General features: G+C 57.0%; 3 protein-coding genes across 9 annotated transcripts; 2 read left to right on the top strand and 1 right to left on the bottom strand.

Annotated features, from left to right (window-relative positions):
• Positions 1-431: 431 nt before the first annotated feature.
• On the bottom strand, positions 432-981 carry HSPB9 (heat shock protein family B (small) member 9). The gene has a single exon (XM_072780590.1). The coding sequence runs from the start codon at positions 936-938 to the stop codon at positions 450-452; it is 489 nt and encodes a 162-aa protein (XP_072636691.1). The 5' UTR covers positions 939-981; the 3' UTR covers positions 432-449.
• Positions 982-1,131: 150 nt separating this feature from the next.
• On the top strand, positions 1,132-9,951 carry KAT2A (lysine acetyltransferase 2A). 3 transcript variants are annotated; one of them, XM_072780526.1, is made up of 18 exons: positions 1,526-2,379; positions 2,519-2,642; positions 2,983-3,128; positions 3,240-3,329; positions 3,612-3,793; positions 3,915-4,106; positions 4,953-5,059; positions 5,244-5,354; positions 5,443-5,582; positions 5,672-5,880; positions 6,076-6,202; positions 7,507-7,617; positions 8,065-8,208; positions 8,492-8,606; positions 8,698-8,734; positions 8,814-8,877; positions 9,012-9,096; positions 9,246-9,951. In XM_072780526.1, the coding sequence occupies exons 1-18, from the start codon at positions 1,843-1,845 to the stop codon at positions 9,437-9,439; spliced, it is 2,715 nt and encodes a 904-aa protein (XP_072636627.1). In that variant the 5' UTR covers positions 1,526-1,842; the 3' UTR covers positions 9,440-9,951. The 3 variants fall into 3 exon arrangements, with proteins under 3 accessions (XP_072636629.1, XP_072636627.1, XP_072636628.1); XM_072780527.1 differs by having other exon boundaries at positions 1,527-2,379; positions 5,446-5,582; XM_072780528.1 differs by lacking the exons at positions 8,698-8,734; positions 8,814-8,877; positions 9,012-9,096; positions 9,246-9,951 and having other exon boundaries at positions 1,132-2,379; positions 8,382-8,505.
• A 436-nt stretch (positions 9,952-10,387) lies between these two features.
• Positions 10,388-18,866, top strand: DHX58 (DExH-box helicase 58). 5 transcript variants are annotated; one of them, XM_072780549.1, is made up of 13 exons: positions 10,388-10,541; positions 10,632-10,866; positions 11,091-11,292; positions 11,652-11,842; positions 12,576-12,692; positions 13,299-13,425; positions 13,580-13,771; positions 14,630-14,883; positions 15,396-15,545; positions 15,631-15,792; positions 16,437-16,627; positions 17,683-17,779; positions 18,080-18,866. In XM_072780549.1, exons 2-13 carry the CDS (start codon positions 10,699-10,701, stop codon positions 18,263-18,265), a joined length of 2,037 nt encoding a protein of 678 aa, XP_072636650.1. In that variant the 5' UTR covers positions 10,388-10,541; positions 10,632-10,698; the 3' UTR covers positions 18,266-18,866. The 5 variants fall into 5 exon arrangements, 3 of the variants coding, with proteins under 3 accessions (XP_072636650.1, XP_072636651.1, XP_072636649.1); XM_072780550.1 differs by having other exon boundaries at positions 10,398-10,541; positions 10,698-10,866; XR_012009022.1 differs by adding an exon at positions 16,815-17,259 and having other exon boundaries at positions 10,404-10,866; positions 18,080-18,096.
• The last annotated feature ends 1,654 nt before the right edge of the window (positions 18,867-20,520 follow it).

The raw sequence follows: 20,520 nt of genomic DNA, 5'->3' as shown, positions 1-20,520 counted from the left end.
GTTTTTTGGTTAGTCTGTACCTTGTGAAGGACTGGGTCTTCTCATCCTCTTCCCAGGTGATCTCTGGAACCTTTGCCTGGTCTTCAGACCAAGAGACCACCCCACATCAAGTCCAGTCTTTGTATCTATCTGATCTCTGGTCTGCCGGGGCCCTCTGCTGGTTGTGGAGCCTGGTGCCCCCGCTGCCATCCTGGCCCTCTGCTGCTCCCTGCTGGAGCTGCTGCTGTCATTTGCCCAGCACAGGGCTGTTGGTCTACTGAGCCCCGGACCCAGCTCCTCCCGGGGCCACAGAGGCCTGATTCTTGTTGGACCACCACCGTAAAGTGCTTTTCCTGCCTCCCTAAGCCCTCCACTGGCCCTCTCTCTACCTCCATTATGCCTCCACCTTTGATCCCAACCCCAAGAAAAGACCACAGAACACCAAGGCTGCTGCTGCACACTAGGATTGTTTACTGGGTCAGGGTAGGTTGACCTTTCTTAGAGCCATGGCCTCGGAGTCTCGGGGATGGGCCTTTTTGGGCTTCCGGGGAAGGCAGCGCCCGGCACTGGCCTCCGAGGCACAGCTGGCCGGAGGGGGTCATGCTGCAGGTCACGGCAGTGGGATCCAGGTCCGGTGGTAGTTGGATCTGCCGATGCACCCTCTGCGCCACACGGTAGCCAGCCCCATCTGGGCTGCAGCCCTCCAGTTGCCTCTGGCCGGTCACCATCAGACATTGGCCGTCCACTTGCACCACCAGCTCCTCCGGGGCAAAGCCACAGGCATCCACCTTCATCTGGAAGCCATTCTCTGCATGGAAGTTGTTCTGCGCAGTCACCACATCGTCCCTCAGGAGCCGTACGGGCAGTGTGGCCACCTGGTTCTGTTGGGCAAGGGCCACGCTGGGACAGCGGGATGCCACCTGGCTCCCGCTGGGGAGACCGCTACCAACCCGCTGCATCCGACTGAGCAACTGCTGTCCGAGGGCTAGGGCGCGAGGCCCTGGGCGTGGCTCTGGGCGCTCGGTGGTGGCGGCGGCGGCGTGGGGAGGGGTGGGGGGCGGGGGTGCGGCTGCGCGCCCTGGGGAGAGGCCCTGGGGCGGCCTGGCTCCTCCGCTCCTCCGCGGCCGCCTGCTACGCCAGTCAGGTCTCCGCAGGCCTGGTGGTCACCGCCCTGGCGCGCCACTGCTGCTCTCATCCTGGCTCCCGGGGCGGTGACCCACCAGCGCAGACCAGCCGACCCTGTAGCGCTCACCAGCGCAGGGCGGAGGCGAGATGGAGCCGGGCTCTTGCCCTTCCCAGAATCAGGCCTGAGGACAAGAACGGCTGTCCCCTGAACCGAGCCCGGGGTGTGACCGTGAGGGTCTTCCATCCTGACCGCGCACGGTCTTGTGACACGGGGCTTAGGAGGTGACCGCGACTTCCTGGTTTCCTTCATTCGTCAGACTCTGGGTCTACTGTGGCCGCCTGAGGGCTGGGCTCTGGGACAGAAGGAAGACGCGAACCCTGCCTTCAGGCGCTCACGGCTTTATTGCTGAAATATAACATAATAGAAGAAGCGCACCAGAGATTACCACTGAATTATCCCCCAGAGAGCACCCCCATGTAGCCACCTCCACGGGGCAAGAAATGGAAGTGTTGCTTCTTAATCTCCGCTGTGGCTGCACTTCCGTGTCCGCAGACGTGTGGGACAGGGACAGGGGGTGGAGGGGCGGAAGCCAACACGACCCCGGGCAGCATCTGTGATTCCCCTCAACAGGAGCCTGTTTTCTCAGATGCTCCTCCAAGTCCCCAAGAAAACGGCAATCCTCGCTATCCCATAAGACTTCAAAGAGATTAGAAGTGAGGAGGAGACAATCTAGGGTAATGGCTCAGGCTTCACTTGCTTGTCTGGGGCCAAGAGGCAGGACAGAAAAGTCTGGAAGCCAGAAACGGAGGGAGCGGTCGTGGAAGACTACAACTCCCATCATGCTCCGGCGCAGCGACGCCTGCGCACCGAGCGCCGGTTGCCCATGCGGCCCTAGGGCTGGGAGCGCCGCGCCGCGCTCCGCTGCGGGGGAGGCCATGGCGGAACCTTCCCAGGCCTCGACCCCGGCTCCGGCCACGCAGCCCCGTCCCCTTCAGTCTCCAGCCCCTGCCCCACCTCCGACTCCTGCCCCCAGCCCGGCTTCAGCCCCGACTCCGGCTCCCACTCCGGCACCAGCCCCCGCGCCAGTTGCAGCCCCAGCCGGCAGCACAGGGACTGGGGGTCCCGGGGTAGGAAGTGGGGGGACCGGGAGCGGAGGGGATCCGGCTCGACCTGGCCTGAGCCAGCAGCAGCGCGCCAGCCAGAGGAAGGCGCAAGTCCGGGGGCTGCCGCGCGCCAAGAAGCTTGAGAAGCTAGGGGTCTTCTCGGCTTGCAAGGTGGGGGCGGGGCCTGGGGTGAGAAGGGGCGGGGCTTGGGGCATCCCAGGGCTCCGGTGGGAATGGGGGCAAATCTGTGGCTGGGGATCGGCTCCCCGTGCCCGGTTACAGGGCTATTGACCGAGTTTTCTAACGCCAGGCCAATGAAACCTGCAAGTGTAATGGCTGGAAAAACCCCAAGCCCCCCACTGCACCCCGCATGGACCTGCAGCAGCCAGCTGCCAACCTGAGCGAGCTGTGCCGCAGCTGTGAGCACCCCTTGGGTAAGGCAGGTAGTGCCCTTGGAGCTGGGGCGGGGGCAGGTCCTGGGGCCTGCTTGGACAGGATAATTTAAGTGCCACTGAGTTTTATCTTTGGAACCAAAAATGCCTCCGAAGGAGGGATTGGGTTGGGAACATGTATCCCTCCCAAGGGAAGAGAAAGGAAATTTGCCAGCCCAGAATAGACAGGGTCCACCCAAGGCTGACATAGTAGCAGTCAGTCTCACTACTGGTCATGCTGTTTGGAGCTACCAAGGTTGTAAATTGACTGGTGATGAAGAGTGAGAGAGAGCTCTCGTCATCTATCCTTTCTTTCCAATCCTACCACCTTTCCTTCTTGCAGCTGACCACGTGTCCCACCTGGAGAATGTGTCAGAAGATGAGATTAACCGGCTGCTGGGTATGGTGGTAGACGTGGAGAACCTGTTCATGTCTGTTCACAAAGAGGAGGACACGGACACTAAGCAGGTCTATTTCTACCTCTTCAAGGTGAGCTTCATCCAAGTGAGTGTGAATGAGCAAAGGAGGTGGGGCTGGACTGGGGAGTTTGCAGCTCTGAGCTCCACTGACCTCTACTCCTCCCTCTTCCTCTTCCTCCAGCTCCTGCGGAAATGCATCCTGCAGATGACCCGGCCAGTGGTGGAGGGCTCCCTGGGCAGTCCCCCATTTGAGAAGCCTAATATTGAGCAGGTGGGATGAGGAAGGTAGTAAGAGAATTGGGGGCATCTTGGAGGAGTGAGGAGCCTGTGTTCCCCATCTTCCTCAAGCTGAGAACAAGGGACAGGTTCAGAGAAGGGAGGATGTTCAAGATGGGCATGGAGCTGGGAAGGGGGCACAATTTTTCTTCACAGAGAGCCCGAGTGAGAGGGGAGCTTTAGCCTGCCCTCAGGAAGCACCAGATTTTGTATAAGAAACCCCTGCTGGCCGCTCACGTCTCCTTCCTGGTCTTGTTCCCTACCCACCCCTTCTCAGGGTGTGCTGAACTTTGTGCAGTATAAGTTTAGTCACCTGGCTCCTCGGGAGCGGCAGACGATGTTTGAACTCTCAAAGATGTTCCTGCTCTGCCTTAACTACTGGAAGCTTGAGACTCCTGCCCAATTTCGGCAGCGGTCTCAGGCTGAGGATGTGGCTACTTACAAGGTCAATTATACCAGGTAGGGCTGGCCAAGGCCAGCGGGGGGTGGGGGAGGGGGTAGGGGTGGGGGTGCTTGTGCTCATAAGCCCAACCTGGGTTTAGTGTCTCCATTCTCCATCCTACCTCCCCTCTGCCCGCAGATGGCTCTGCTACTGCCACGTACCCCAGAGCTGTGACAGCCTCCCCCGCTACGAGACCACTCACATCTTTGGACGAAGCCTTCTCCGCTCCATCTTCACTGTGACCCGGCGGCAGCTGCTAGAGAAGTTCCGGGTGGAGAAGGACAAGCTGGTGCCTGAGAAGAGGACCCTTATCCTCACCCACTTCCCAAAGTAAGGCTCACTCCGGCCTGTCAGGAGTTTGCTCCAGATTCACATCCTCCCTGTTGTCCCCTTTTTTCCAGGAAGGCTTCTTGGAATGGTCCCTCCTCCCCCTCCATGAGCCTTCTGGGATCTGGGTGTCTACCTGGCAGACTTGTCTGGGGCCCAGATGCAACTTGCTGGCATTTGCCTTTGCGTGTGCTAGTCTGGGGATGGCAGGTACATGGCCTGAGTGCTAACATTACCCCTGCCCATGCCCCTGGTAGATGTGACTAATTGTTTCCCATGGGGCCTGGACACAGCCTCAGAATCCTTCCTACCGCAAGGTGCCAAGAAGCCAGAGCTTATGCTTGAGGTGAAACCGATTTCCACTCCTGTTGTAGTCCTTTCCGTAAGATTTTGCTCTGTTGTGCTGCCCTCTCTCCCACTTTAAACTTGGCTCACCACTCCCCAGTTTGAGACGCCTTTGCTGACTAATGCAGGCCTTTCAGGGCCCCTTCTGCTGCGAGGTGGGAATGTGAGGTGGCAGGAGTGGGTGGATTCTGAGCTCCGTTTCACACTGAGGCCCAGGGTGACTTAGTGCCCTGCCCGGCCGCATAGCACAGGATGGCACCAGTCAGACTCTATCCCCATGTGCTGCACACCATGGCAAACTGGGCCTCTGATCCTGTCCTGGATGTCCTGTTCTGCCTTTGACCAGGGGACTGTGTCTCCCCCTAGTCTGAAGCTGTCTCCACTCTCTGGCTCCCAGTTTCCTGAGAACAGGGTCTTTTTGACCTGCCTCCAGTCTGGGTCTGGTCCAGGCTGCTGCCTTGGTTGGAGGACAGAGTTGCGAGACACACTGTACCCTCCCCACAGATTCCTGTCCATGCTGGAGGAGGAGATATATGGGGCAAACTCTCCAATCTGGGAGTCCGGCTTCACCATGCCACCCTCAGAGGGGACCCAGCTGGTGCCCAGGCCGGGTATGTGCTCCAGCAGGATCTGCAGGCTCCTGGCTTGACTTTCTTGGCAGAGCTCAGCCCTCTGCTAGGGAAGAGGCACTGCAGATGGCTGCAGTGGGGATATGCAGAAGGGTGTGTCAGGGAGTCCCTTTTTGGGACCCACCACCATCTCTGACCCCCCACTCCTAATTTCGCTCACTCCCAGCTACGGTCAGTGCAGCAGTTGTCCCCAGCACCCCCATCTTCAGTCCTACCATGGGTGGAGGCAGCAACAGCTCCTTGAGTCTGGACTCTGGAGGAGCTGAGCCCATGCCAGGTGGGTACTGACCCCTGACCTCTGACCCTCATTTACCCCTCCCCTGACTTCTCTTGCTGTCTACCAGAGACTCTGCCAACCTTCCCAGCAGGTGAGAAGAGGAAGCTTCCGGAGAACCTGACCCTGGAGGATGCCAAGCGGCTCCGTGTAATGGGCGACATCCCTATGGAGCTGGTCAACGAGGTCATGCTCACCATCACTGACCCTGCTGCCATGCTGGGGCCCGAGGTGGGCAGCCTGACTAACTGACCAGTGTGGGGAAGGGGGCCTCACCAGCCTCTGAGGCCTCAGCTTCCCACCTCTCCTCTGGTGCCCAGACGAGCCTGCTGTCAGCCAACGCAGCCCGGGACGAGACAGCTCGTCTGGAGGAGCGCCGAGGCATCATTGAGTTCCACGTCATCGGCAACTCGCTGACGCCCAAGGCCAACCGGCGGGTGTTGCTCTGGCTTGTGGGGCTGCAGAATGTCTTCTCCCACCAGCTGCCACGTATGCCTAAGGAGTACATCGCCCGCCTCGTCTTTGACCCGTGCGTCCGCAGAAGAGTCCTGACCCTGGGGCACCACACCTGTCCTCAGCCCCTGCCCCCACCCCACCCAAACCCGTGGGAATACTTGCTTCTCCTCTCCCAGCACTAAATATGGCCCTGGCCTCTAAGGCTGTAGAGACCTGGGGGGCACTTGGAGAACAGGTAGCAGCAGTGACTTGTCCTCTCTCCCCTCAGGAAGCACAAGACTCTGGCCTTAATCAAGGATGGGCGGGTCATCGGTGGGATCTGCTTCCGCATGTTTCCCACTCAGGGCTTCACCGAGATTGTCTTCTGCGCTGTCACCTCAAATGAGCAAGTGAAGGTGAGTACCTGCTCCTGGCCTTACCCCTACCCACCACCCACCACCTGCTTCTGGTTTGGGACTGTCAGAGCCACAGTCCCTAACCCTTCTCTTAGTGCCCAGGCAGTTCCTTCCAGCCCCACAAGGTGGCACTTGTCCTTTGGTAACTGCATTAAGAAAACACTTGTTGACAAATGGAGTCCCAAAGTCGATAACCCTTTTATTTATTTATTTATTTTTGAGAGATTTTATTTACTTCTTTGAAAGAGAGCATGAGCAGGAGGAGAGGCAGAAGGAGAAGCAGACTCCCTGCTAAGCAGGGAGCCCGAGGTGGGACTCAATCCCAGGACCCTGGGATCATGACCTGAGTGGAAGGCAGATGCTTAACTGACTGAACCACCCAGACGCCCCTCAATAATGCTTTTAAATGGACTTGAAGTTCCTTCATCGCCTGAACATTCACATATACGGGAGGGAGGGGGTAATACTTTTTACACTGGTCTTGCATTGGAGGATAGTTGTGGGTTCCATCCTTGATTTGGCACAACAGACCTACTGGTAGGGTCCCCAGTTCTCCTGTTTTATGTAATCCAGATCTGCATGGTGCCCCTTCGGTCTTGACATATGGGGGGAGACACTCTTTCTTCAGGGTTCAGATATTGAAACGAGTAGGGCCCTTGTGATGCCACTTCCCCTTTTGCTCTAACTCTGAGGCCTGGGAGCTAGGAACCAGTGACACCTAGATGGCAACTTCCTGGTTGGGTTTTTAGTCCTGGCCTTACCGTGGCTGGCTGACTGACCTTGGAGACATTTCTTAAAATAGTTGAGTTTGGGATCCCTGGGTGGCGCAGCGGTTTGGCGCCTGCCTTTGGCCCAGGGCGCGATCCTGGAGACCCGGGATCAAATCCCACATCGGGCTCCCGGTGCATGGAGCCTGCTTCTCCCTCTGCCTGTGTCTCTGCCTCTCTCTCTCTCTCTGTGACTATCATAAATAAATTTAAAAAAAAAATTAAAAAAAAAATAGTTGAGTTTCAGGTGTTTGTGTTTTTTGTTTGTTTGTTTGTTTGTTTTCTGTATAACGGAGATAAAAATATTTATCTCGTGGATTAACTTAAGAGGTGACCTGTAAAGTACCTAGCAAAACGCCTGGCTCAGAGTAAGCGCTGAGCAACGCCAGCATCCTTCACTTCTTCCCCATAAATTCCCCTTCCTCTGCCAGTTGCTTTTCCTCCTCTGGATCCCAGATCCCCAGCTGTCCGTCTCTCCTGTGCAGTCCACTCTCTGCTCTAGGCTGCCCTGCTAAGCCCTGCTCCCCTTCCCCACAGGGCTACGGGACTCATCTGATGAACCACTTGAAGGAGTATCACATCAAACACAACATTCTCTACTTCCTCACCTATGCCGACGAGTACGCCATTGGCTACTTCAAAAAGCAGGTGACCCGCACCTCAGCCCACACTTGCCTGCTGCCCGGGGCTCAGGGTCACTCGGTCTAGCCCACTGGTGTGGCTGGGGTGGGAGCCCCTTGGTGTTTGTTCCCTGTGCCATCTGGCGCCAACGGAGAGGTCTCCCATGCCCATCTGCCTGCCTCCTGCTGCCGCCCCTGTGACAAGTAGGCACCTATAGAGTGGGAGGGCAGGCTGGTAGAGCTGGGAGGCTCTGGAGGATGATTTGGGCGGAGCAGCTGACCTGGAGCCTTTCCAGGGGCAGATTAATTGAGCCCACACAGCACAGAGCATTGTATCAGCTACCACAGAAGGTGATCCAGGAACCGGGGAGAGGGGACACAGCATGCACAGCCCCTCGGGGGGTTCCTGGGAGGAGGATTATCCAAGTTGGAAAAGCCTTGCTGATGGATTGGGTCATAACTGTCCACTCCGTAGGGCTTCTCCAAGGACATCAAGGTGCCCAAGAGCCGCTACCTGGGTTACATTAAGGACTATGAGGGCGCAACATTGATGGAGTGTGAGCTGAATCCCCGGATTCCCTACACGGAGCTGTCCCATATCATCAAAAAGCAGAAGGAGGTGTGTGTGTGTCTGTGTGTGTCTGTGTACACACGCATGCTTGCATGCACACAACCTGGGGGCTTTTCTTGTACACCTTGGGGGTGAGCACACACGTGTGGATGTGTACCACACGTACGCACATGTGTGAGGTGGGCGTGGGCCAGGATCTTGGTTCTTGCTTTGCCTCCCAGGGAAGTTAGGAGATGAGGCGCCTGGACTCAGCAGCAGGGCCTCTGACCCTGGCCCAGCGAGGGTTGCCGCTGGGGCTGGAGTTGGCCCCTCAGACCCTGCCTTCCCTCAGATCATCAAGAAGCTGATTGAGCGCAAACAGGCCCAGATCCGAAAGGTCTACCCCGGGCTCAGCTGCTTCAAGGAGGGTGTGAGGCAGATCCCTGTGGAGAGTGTCCCCGGCATTCGTGAGCAGGGGTCTTGGTGGGGGAGGGGGCCCCTTGCTCAGAATGTGTTCTCAGATTCTTAGGGATGCTCTCCCCACTCCCCGCTTTGCAGGAGAGACAGGCTGGAAGCCACTGGGGAAGGAGAAGGGGTAAGTGTTGTATGGAGGGAGAGGGTGTTGGGGAAGGCAAAAGGACCAAGGGCCTCAGACATGGTGTCTCTCGCCCCAGGAAGGAGCTGAAGGATCCAGACCAGCTCTACACAACCCTCAAAAACTTGCTGGCCCAGATCAAGGTGGGGAGACCAGGTTCCCCTCTGGGGGTACCTGCACCAGCGACTGTGGCCTTACAACCCCTTCTGGGGTGGGTGGTACTCACAGCTGGGCTTGGTCACAGTGGGCCTGACTCCAGCTTGGCTTTCCTCTCCAGTCACACCCCAGTGCCTGGCCCTTCATGGAGCCTGTGAAGAAGTCGGAGGCCCCTGACTACTATGAGGTCATCCGCTTCCCTATTGGTGAGGACACTCCATTTCCACCCCTTCCTTCCACTTCCACCTCCCATACTCCTGCTCCTGCCTTCATCAGGCCCCACAGCACCCCCTCTGGTGGTCACCTTGCTCTCCTCAGCCTCTTAAAACCATGTCCTTGTCTCCTGTTGCCCTAGACCTGAAGACCATGACAGAGCGACTACGCAGCCGCTACTATGTCACCCGCAAGCTCTTTGTGGCTGACCTGCAGCGTGTCATTGCCAACTGCCGCGAGTACAACCCCCCAGACAGCGAGTACTGCCGCTGCGCCAGCGCCCTGGAGAAATTCTTCTACTTCAAGCTCAAGGAGGGTGGGCTCATTGACAAGTAGTCTCTGGCTTTGGACCACAGCCTTGACCTGGAATGTCTCTACATCGGGTTCTGATCCAATCTCGAGGGGGTGCCCCTGGTGCCTGGGTTCCTCTCAGCCTGAGACACTCCAGCCCTCGGCCCTGCAGCCCCTTCTGGACACCTGCAGCTCTGTCCCACTTTTCCTTGTATCTGACCTTGGGGGGGGATCTCCTGGGTCTGGGGCTCCGCCTCTCTAAAGTGACTGGTGGCTAGAGGCACAGCCTTCCTGGGGCCGTGGTGGCCTCCAGCCCTGTCCCCATAGAGCCATGGAGTCTTGGAGTCCTGGGCCTGGCCTGTCCCACTATTTCCTCAAGGGTTGGGACTGCCAATTTTAGCTTGAGGGAAGGGGCTTCAGCATTTGAAAGTTCAGCTGGGACTGGGGGGTCATGCCTCACCCTGCACTGTCTGTCCCCCAGGGGTGGGGGCCCTGGGGACCACTCATTTCCTGGCATTAATCCCTCAGAGGGAACAATAAAGTTCTTTTTATTTCTCTGTGTGATTGTTGGCCTTTTTGGTAGGGCCCCCAACCTTAACAGGTTGACCCTGTTTCTGCCCCCACCTCCTACAACACTGGAGCCTATTAAACATCAGATGGGACCATCCTTCTCACCCAGCCTCCCGCACCGCTGGGGTGATGGCACCTGCCCAACTGCAGCACCTGCTTCTCCCTACTCTCAGCTGTTCCTGGTTCAGGTGTCGGGGCTGCAGGGACCCCAGTTTCCACCTGGCAGCCTTGACCTGGGTGGACGTGGTTACAGCTGGCTCAAAAGGAGTGGAGGTGGGGTGGCCCGCCTGGGCAGACTCTGCTCTTGGAGGAGGGGCCAGCAGGACCCAGGAGGAATGAGAGGGTGCTTTCCAGCAGCTTTTCTGGGGGAGGGGGAGGGGGAAGGGTGGGGAAGGGGAAGGGAGATTAAGGAGGAATTCTGCCGGTGCTGGCTCCTCCCTCAGTTTCAGTTTCTGTTTCTCGGCATAGCCCCAGCCCGGTAACACCAGGCACCAGGGCTAAGCTGAGCGGCCACCCTCAGCACCTCAGTGCCTCAGCACCTAGGCAGGTGTTGCAGATAAGAACCCACGGGGCAAAGGTCAGGTGTAGTTTGTGTTGCTCCCACTACTGTCTTGGCCGGATCGGGTTCCTGATAGATCCCTTCAGTCCTCTTCCTCACCCCCCTCAGATGTGTTGGGGAAGTCTCTGAACCAGACTGGGCCAGCCAGGAGTCTGACTCTCTTTCCATTGTCAGAATGGAGTTGCGACCCTACCAGTGGGAGGTGATCATGCCTGCCCTGGAGGGCAAGAATATCATCGTGTGGCTGCCCACTGGAGCTGGGAAAACCCGGGCTGCTGCTTATGTGGCCAAGAGGCATCTAGAGACTGTGGACCAAGCCAAGGTGGTTGTACTGGTCAACAGGGTGAGTAGCCCACACTTCCCTCGGTGGGGTCTCATCTCCTCAGGTGTCTCACAAGACCCTCCAGAACGCCAGGGCTGCTGTGGCCTTCTCTAAAGTTTACTCACCTTTTCCTCCCATTCCTGCGCCCAGCCAAGTCCTGGATGAGGGAGGGGGGTCACGTTGCCTCCTCCCCATCCCCCTTGCCCCAATCCAACTTCCTCTCCCACCTCATTCTCCATCCCCAGGTGCACCTGGTGACCCAGCATTGTGAGGAGTTCAGCCGCATGCTGGGCAAACGCTGGGCCATTATAACCCTGAGCGGGGACATGGGGCCACGAGCTGGCTTTGGCCACCTGGCCAGGAGCCATGACCTGATCATCTGCACAGCTGAGCTGCTACAGATGGCGCTGACCAGCCCGGAGGAGGAGGAGCACGTGGAGCTCAATGGTGAGGGCTGTGAGCCAGGGGAAAGAGTATGCACCTGAGGCACCCTACCTGCCAACCCCAGGACACCTTTCCTAGTAAAGCTGTTGGGACATTTTGTGGGAGTGCGGGGTTCCCCGTTCTCCAGACCCTGGCATACAGCCTACTAGAAGTAGGCCTGGCTACAGGATCTTGGGCAAGTCCCCCCAACCACTACCGCTGAGCCTCAGTTGACTAATCTGTAAAATGGGGGTCAGTCACCCCAGCCCAGGATGCTATCTGGAGCCTGGCTGCAAGCTGTAAAAGGAGGAAGGAGAGAGATGACCTGTGGGGAAGAAGGGCTTTGCAAATGTGGGTCACGGCCTTGCCCCATGTACCCCCAGCCTTCTCCCTGCTCGTGGTGGATGAGTGTCACCACACGCACAAAGACACTGTCTACAACCTCATCCTGAGCCGGTACCTAGAGCATAAACTCCAGAGGACACGGCCGCTGCCCCAGGTGCTGGGTCTCACAGCCTCCCCGGGCACTGGCGGGGCCTCCACGCTCGATGGAGCAATTGACCACATCCTACAGGTCAGCTTGGCCCCTGAGACCCTGCCCCACCAGAGTCCTCCCTGCCCTGCCCCGCCCGGCCCCATGCCCAGCAGCCCTCCCCAGGCCTTCCCAGGCACCGTCTGGGCCCTTTCATCACTTACACTCCAGCTGCCAGTGGCTTCTTATTGCACTTAGGATAAACCCACGCGCTCTACTGTCACTTACAGAGTTCCATCCTACCCCGCCCTGTCTACCTCTCCAACCTCATTTCCCACACCCTCCCCTCACTCCTACTCTACCAGCTGCCTCTCTGAACCTCGAGCATGTTAGGGCCTTCTCGGGACCTTTGCGCTCACCATTCCTTTTGCCTTGAATGCCCTTCCCCCTGCACTTGACCTGTCTGGCTCCTGCTTGTTATTCAGGGAACAGCTTAAATGTCACCTCCTCAGAGTCTTCCTTGATCACTCCCTTTTGCACTCTTGTCGTGTCATCCAATTTTATTCTCCTCAAAGCTCGTTAACACAGTCTGAAAGCCTCCCATTCTGTTATTCTTGACTGGTTTATCATCTGCCTCCCCAACTCCAAAATAAGACCCTCTGTATCCCTAGTACCTACTGGGGCACAGAGATGGTGAGCAACAAACATTGACTAAATGAATCCCCACTCCTGATGGCCCTGCTCTATGGCAGTTGGGACCTATCCTATCCCAAAGTTCTGCCCACTGTCCTCACGGGACTCCCCCATTCCAGTGAACCCCTCTCTCTTGCCTCAGCTCTGTGCCAACCTGGACACGTGGCACATCATGTCACCGGAGAACCATCGCCCCCAGCTGCAGGAACACAGTGCTCAGCCATGCAAACAGTACAGTCTCTGCCATAGGCGCAGCCAGGTGAGTGGAAGGCCGGGGCGGGGGGGGGGGAGAAGGGGGGTGTGTGGGGTCTGGGGGTAAAAGTAGGTCATCTGGGGTTGAATCCTGACTCCACCCCCTAGTAGCTCTGTGACTTTGGGTAACTTGCTTATTTATCTGAGCCTCTGTTTTTCCCTTCTGTGAAATTGGGAAGTTACAGCCCATGCTCACAGCCTGCTGTATGGCTTGGCTCCAATGCCCCCATGGGCATCTGTGGAAACCCACGGCACCCTGTAGAGTGCCTTGCAAACCATAACCCTCAGGCACTTTGTGCAGAAGCTCTTCTGCCGTGTAGACACTGTCTGGTGCCTGCTGTGACAGGTGCACAAGGACTTAGACATTGCTCTGTGCAGGCCAGAGGTCAAGGGTACATAGGAGGTAGAGGCAGAGCAGGAGCCCTATGCAGGAACCTGACCCCAGCCTCCACCTAGGACTCATTCACATCCCAGCAGGCTCCTCTCTGGAGCTCCCACCGATATGGCAGCAGGAACAGAGAAACTTCAGGCAGAGAGCAGCACCCCCACTGGGTGCTCACGGCCCCCCACCCCCGTGTGTATGGGAATCTCTTCATGCCTTCTTTCCATCCAGGACCCATTTGGGGACATGCTGAAGAAGCTCATGGACCGAATCCACAACCGCCTGGAGATGCCCGCGTTAAACCGCGACTTTGGGACACAGACTTATGAGCAGCAGGTGGTGGAGCTGAGCCAGGATGGTGAGAGGGGCAAGGCTTGGGCTGGGACCTGTTTGGTAGGAGCCTTTGGGGGCGGAGCTCAGCCTGGGGCCGGGAGGAGTCTGGGCAGGTGGAGGCTGGGGGAACGTGGCCGCTCAGACCCTGTGCCCTGCACCAATCGGCCGTCCATCCGCAGCGGCCCAGGCCGGACTCCAGCAGCGCCGGGTATACGCTCTTCACCTGCGGCGCTACAATGATGCGCTGCTCATCCACGACACGGTCCGCGCTGTGGACGCCCTGAAGTCGCTGGGAGATTTCTACGACAGGGAGCGCGCCACGAAGACCCAGGTCCTGCAGGCTGAGCGCTGGCTGCTGGCACTGTTCGATGGTGAGGCTCGTGGGAACTGGACAGGACTGGGCACAGGCACCAACGCAGATTAGGAAGGTGCCAGCGAGGGTCATGGGGCCCTATTTTTCTAACCATGAGTCAAGACCATGGATAGGACAAAGCCGTATGCCCTCACTTGTTAAGGTTTGCATAGATACGAAAACTAACTCATGCTATTGACAAAGATGTTTTAAAAGCCATTTAGTTGGGAGACTGTCCCTTCAAAGTCTGGGGTGTGTGGTACCTTTAACCTGGGAAAGTGAGGTGATCAGAGAGTGACATTTATGATTTTATTTTATTTTATTATTTTATTTTATAATTATTTTATTTTTTTTTTATATTTATTTTATTTTATTTTATTGTACAGAGAGATAGTGAGAGAGCCCAAGCAGGGGGAGCAGCAGAGGGAGAGGGAGAAGTAGGCTCCCCACTGAGCAGGGCTCCATCCCAGGCCCCTGGGATCATGACCTGAGCTGAAGGCAGATGCTTAACCAACTGAGCCACCCAGGCTCAGTTGCCCCTAGAGAGTGACATTTAAGGCAAGAGGCCTCAGCAAGGCTGAGGGGTGAGGCAAGGATCTTTCTGAAGAGACCTAAGGCTGAGTTAATCCTGGGTAGCAGAGGTCAGAGGTATGTCTCCAGATTTTGTGCTGTAGGCCCCTGGTGTAAGGCTGGTTGGGTGGGCACAGCATGTCCTTGAACATTCTCCTGGTGCACCTTCAGGGGGAATTAGGAGCAGAGAACCTCTGGCTCCCTCTGCTCCAGCAATCCTGTCCCTGTGAGCCACACCCTCTCCCATGCATGCCCTGCCTGTCTCCAGGCCTAAATCCTGTGCCTCTGTTTTGGGTTTTTCTGGCAGATTACAAGAATGAGCTGGCCCACCTGGCAACACAGACCCCAGAGAACCCAAAACTGGAGATGCTAGAACAGATCCTGCGGGAGCAGTTTGGGCATTCCGACAGCCCCAGGGGCATCATCTTCACCCAGACTCGCCAGAGCACTCACTCCCTCCTTCTCTGGCTCCAGCAGCAGCCAGGCCTGCAGACAGTGGACATTAGGGCTGACCTGCTGATTGGGGCTGGAAATAGTAGCCAAAACACCCATATGACCCAGGTGTGGGCTTGGGGAAAGAAGCCGGGACTGGGGGTGTTCCTAGGGGAGAAGGGGTGGGGACAGAGTCTTCACAGAGCTATGGGGGACTGATTTTCCCCAGGCAGAGGACAGAGAACTTAGGGGGAGAGAGGTGGACACTGAGCTTGCCAGTCCTGAAGGTCTTCCCAAGATGGGGGTCCTTGGGGGGCAGAGAGGCTGAAGCTTGGGGGATCTTCAGGGAAAGAGGTGAGTGATGTTTTCAGGACAGAGGATCAGATGTCCAGGGCCCCTTTCTGGAGAAGAATAGGTCCTGAGACCTCCTGAGTAGACGGGTGGAAGTCCATAGGGGATATATGGGGGGTTAGATGGTCACCTGGCAAGATGGGCAAGGTCCTGGGGGTAGCAGTAGCAACTCAGACTCCCTAGGAAAAGGAACCAAAGAGGCCAAACTCATTGAACGGGGTGAGGCTGGGCTGACTGGAGGACAGGTTACCCAATTGGCGTACCATCCTCTTTCTCCTCTCCCACCCCAGAGAGACCAGCAAGAAGTGATCCGAAAGTTCCGGGTTGGCACTCTGAACCTCCTGGTGGCCACAAGTGTGGCAGAAGAGGGGCTGGACATCCCCCAGTGCAATGTGGTGGTACGTTACGGGCTCCTGTCCAACGAGATCTCCATGGTCCAGGTGCGTAAATCCTGTGCCGCCAACAGCCTCAGAGAGCCTGTGGAACCCCGGGCCCACTCAGATCCCTTCCTGTCTCCTTTCTCAGGCAAGGGGCCGGGCCCGGGCTGGTCGGAGCATATACTCATTTGTGGCAACCCAAGGCAGTCGGGAGCTACGACGGGAGCTGATAAACGAGGTGCTGGAGACTTTGATGGAGCGGGCCGTGGCTGCTGTGCAGAAGATGGACCAGGCTGAGTACCAGGCCAAGGTCTGTGGGCAGGGGGTCTGAGGACACTCTGCCTGGAAGTTCTCTGGCTGTACACACACCCCTGCTCCCCCTTTCTCTGGGTGCTAACCTGGCCCACCTGGGAAGGTTTGAATGGAGGGAAGGGTAGGAGCTAAGGGTGAGTCTGTCTAGGAAGACAGTGGCTCCCAAAATGCCTTGGGAACAGGGCTTGTCCAGAGCTTTTAATTCCTCATCACCAAATACTTTGTGTATCTGTGAGGGCTGCCTTAGAGTCCTTCTGACACCTATGCAAAATAAGCCCAGAACCAGGACTTAACCCTTCCCCCTGAGGCCTCACCCAGGACAGTCCCGTTTACTCCTGTTACTCCAGCATAATTATTAGTGATGCCACATGTTAGATTCAAAGAAGCAGCTTTGCACAAAATCCTCCAAAGAAGAGGCAAAGATTCGACAACAAAGTTTACTCTGCTCCCATCATTCCCCTTGCTCCATATTATTTTTCTCCCCATAGTTAAAAGTTCTCCTAAAAGCTCCAGGGAGGGTTGAGCAAAGTCCCTTCTGGGTCTTAATGATCTGAGGTCTTTGGAAGCCCTTTGACCCTGAAGAGCATTCTTGGGGTCAGCCTTGGAGGCCCCAGCTTTGCCCAGTGTCCCCTCTGACTCCAGATCCGAGATCTGCAGCAGGCAGCCCTGGTCAAGAGGGCAGTCCAGGCAGCCCAGCGGGACAACCAGCGGCAGCAGTTCCTGGCCGAGCAGGTGCAGCTCCTCTGTGTCAACTGCATGGTGGCTGTGGGCCACGGGAGTGACCTGCGGAAGGTGGAGGGCGCTCACCACGTCAATGTGAACCCCAACTTCTCGTGAGCCCAGGGGAAGGGGCTGGCAAGATTAGAGGGAGGGAAGGAGGGTTGTGATGAGGGACAGAGAACTCCTTCCATCCAGACAGTGCTCTAAGGGTTTGGGAGCTTAAATAGCATTTTGACAAACATTGAGTCAGTATCTTCAGGAGTCTGGTTAGACAGGTTTTATCACTATCCCATTTTGCAGGTGAGCAAACAGAGGCTCAGAGAGGCGAAATGACTTGTCCAGGCTCCCGCAGCCACTGTGTGGTTGAGCAAGAGCTGGATTTCAGGACACCAGATGCTGAGAGGCCTCAACTGAGCTCCCTGCCCCACCCCCACCCCTCTGGGTCTCACCTACTCTGAAGCCATCCTCTCTTCCTCTGTGCCCTAGAGGGTAACCTTTTCCCATCTTCCCTCCCTCCATCCATTCATTATTTATCAGGGAGCCACTGTGTGCCAGGCCACGATGCCGAGGATCTGCACACAGGTCCTCTCCTTCAAGGAGGCAGCTTTTCAGTTAGGTCTTGCAGGACGGATCAGGCTGGAAGGTGGCCTGAGGTGTCAGCACTGCTCCTGGTTGGCTTGCATGGGAAAGACCATGAAGGAAGAGATTCTGAAGAAGACAGGCTAGCCTTTGGAGAGCCAAAGAGGTCAGGCCCCAAATCTAGCCCTTGTCTCACAGGCAGTGAGTAGTCTTGGGTGGATTCTGAGCCAGGGAATGTCAAGGTCAGATTTACAGTTTTAGAAGATCACCCTGGCAGTTGGCAGAAGGATGGTGTGGGTTGGGAGTGAGGATGGGATGGGATGGAAGGGTGGAGCTGGGAGATCTGCCAGGCGACCATTGGAACCATCCGGATGGGTCGTGCTGAGGCCCGAACATGGGCAGAGGACACGCAGTGAGGCCGCACAGGCAGAGCTCATTGGAGGCAGGATCTCCTGGCTCTGGGAAGTCTCTCAGTGCCTCTCAGCAGGCAGAAGAGCCCAAGGCCCAAGTGGAAGCTCAGCAAGCTGGAGCGTGTGAGATCAAGGGTGGCAGGGTCATGAGGACTGTGGCCACCCCCATTCCTCTCCAGGATCTACTACAATGTCTCCCGGGGGCCGGTGGTCATTGACAGAACCTTCAAGGACTGGAGGCCTGGGGGTACCATTCACTGCAGGAACTGTGGGGAGGTAAGTGTTGGGGCCATGGCTCTTAACTCCAGTCTTCAGAAGTCCTCAGTCTGAGAGAGGAGGCCCAGCCTTCTGCCATCAGGGCACCCTCACTGGGATAGGGAAAGCAGCTCTACCTCCAGGAGCCCCCGGTTGGAGGAGAGAGGTCTAACTGCTGTCTTAGAGAGCCCACAGTGTGACTGGGGAGACAGCTCTGAGGTGGGAGACACAAGCCAAGCATTCACGGATCCCCCAACTTGAGGTGAGAAGCCCAGTCTGAGGACAGTGACCCAAACCCAGCCATCTCTGCTCCACTCTTAGGCCTGGGGCCTGCAGATGATCTACAAGTCAGTGAAGCTGCCGGCACTCAAAGTCCGCAGCATGCTTCTAGAGACACCCCGAGGGAGAGTCCAGGCCAAGAAGTGGTCCCGTGTGCCCTTCCCCGTGCCTGACTTCGACTACCTGCAGCACTGTGCCCAGAACCTGGCGGACCTCTCCCTGGACTGAGCACCTCATCACTGCAGTGCCCACCTCAGGCTGCAGGGGGCGGGACAATCCACAGCAGCCACCACCTTGGGGGGGGGGGCCAAGTCCCTCCTGCCTGAGTCACCAGTTGGGGCACCATGCTGACCAGCCACAGAGGAAACTGGGGCGTCCAGGCTGGCTCAGACTGTCATGCTGCGGAAGCACCTCTGAGGGCCACAGCTTAGCCCCAGAGCTCCCCTCATACCACAGACATTCAAAGACACTAGATGGAGGTGGGCGGTGGGGGGTATTGGGAGGGAAACTGAGGCAGGATGCTGGCCACACTCTACTAGCAACTACCAAATTTCCCTTGACCCCTTGACATTCCTTCCTTAATAAGGCCACTTCTGTTTTTTGAGGCTCCTCATAAATTGAATATAGTGGAAAATTGGTAGAGAGAAGGTATGGTGGGGCGCCTGGGTGGCTCAGCGGTTGAGTGTGTGCATTGGGATCAGATCATGATCCCGGGGTCCTGGCATTGAGTCCCACATCGGGTTCCTGCAGGGAGCCTGCTTCTCCTTCTACCTATGTATCTGCCTCTCTCTCTGTGTCTCTCATGAATAAATAAAATCTTTAAAAAAATGTGTAGTATTTTTAAAAATCTGTTGAGGTATAAGTGACATGAAATACACTGTACATACCTATAGTGTACAATTTGATAAATTTTAGCCTATCTTCTACAATCAAGATAACAAGCATAGCCATTACTCACAAGTTTCCCTGTTCCCAAGTAACCCCTCCCCTCCTCTTACCCCTCCCCTGACCTGCTTTGTGGTATATTTTTTAAGGTTAAAAGTTTGGGTTTTTTTTAACCACGCCTCTTTATGGCTACCATGTAACCTTATTTGGAGAGAGCATCACAAGTCTAAATTTGAGAGCCACTCAGTGTGAGGTCCCCCAGCCCCCCCATCTCATTAGAGAAGCTCCAACCCCAGCAGTACCCCTTCCAGCTTCCCCTAATTCCCCAGATCACCTCCCTGGGCTGGGGAGAGGCTGAGATCCAGGACTTGAGGGATGGTGCTCAGGTAGGCATGGGAGTGGGGGAAGTTGTAAAGGCCTAAATTTTCTGTTCTCATTTTAACAAGAAAGAAGAGAAAGGCAAGATCTAGGTTGATTCTTCAGGGAAAGGGCTATTTCTGTAGTAAGAGGCCCAGCAGGCAGGAGTCACCTTCAAGAGAAAGGGAGGGGGCTAGGGCAGAGATTTGAGAGCAGGATGGCAGTCCTTCGCGCCATCTAACCCCCTTCCCTCCTGCTACATCCTTGGTCCTGCCTAAGGGGGTAGACAAAGAAACAAGGTACTCTTGTCCCCAGTACCTCCTTTCTCCTGTCTCTTGTCTGGTTGAGGCTGAAATTCCAGTTCCAGTCTCTGGCCTCCATTGCCCCAGAGAGCACCCCTTTCCCGGGGCCTGTCGTCCTCCTAATCTCCGGTGTCCCTCAGCCTTGGTGCCAGGAGTCACCCTTCTTTCTGCTGTCACATCTCTGCCCCCTGCGGCCGGTCTTTTGCCCATCCACTCCCCATTTCACCTTCAGTTATCTCCCCTGCCAGCAACGTGCCTTTTACAGGTCAATAAAATTAGCGACTGGGGGCAGAGGGAGGGGGGCAGGGGCCCAGGGGTGCTAAGCTCAGTGGCCTTGAATGCGGCTGAACGCACGGAGTCTGGACGCCTGTCATTCCAGGGCTAAATGATGACAGCTGAGGGGCCCCAAGCTGGCATTGGGGGCAGGGGATAGTGTCGCAGGGAGAGATGGGTTGAGGATAAAGACCGGGGCATCTAGTGGTCCCCTCAGTGGTCTGAACCCCTGCATAGCTGACCCCTGGATGGGAGGCCCTGACTTTAGAGGGGGTGACCTATCTCGCACCCACCTTACCAGGCTGGGAGAACTTTCTTGAGCTAGGATGGAAGGGGGAACTCAGGCCAGGAGAGGTTCCCAGGCTTGCTTCTTCTGATGAAGGGTCTTCACGTGGAGCCACGTGGGCTAGGCTGCCCGAAGCAGGGGGCTTCAGGGGGTCCTCGGGACGCAGGCATCCTACCTTTTCAGTTCTCAGTAAGCCAGAGCTCCAGACCCTCCTTGGTGGCCCAGAAGCTCTCCTAGCTTTCTGCACACCTGAACGAACCCGCCCACCCGCCCCGACCGCGACTCGGGGCCGGGCTCGGCCGCGGCTCCCCCTCCCAGGCCCCGCCCCTCCGGGCCCCGCCCCGCCCCTCCCGGGCCCGCCCCCTCCCCGGCCAGCCCGG

The sequence above is a fragment of the Canis lupus genome, chromosome 16, assembly GCF_048164855.1.
Source record: "Canis lupus baileyi chromosome 16, mCanLup2.hap1, whole genome shotgun sequence".
Lineage (NCBI taxonomy): Eukaryota > Metazoa > Chordata > Mammalia > Carnivora > Canidae > Canis > Canis lupus.
This window is presented reverse-complemented; position numbering and strand designations above follow the sequence as displayed.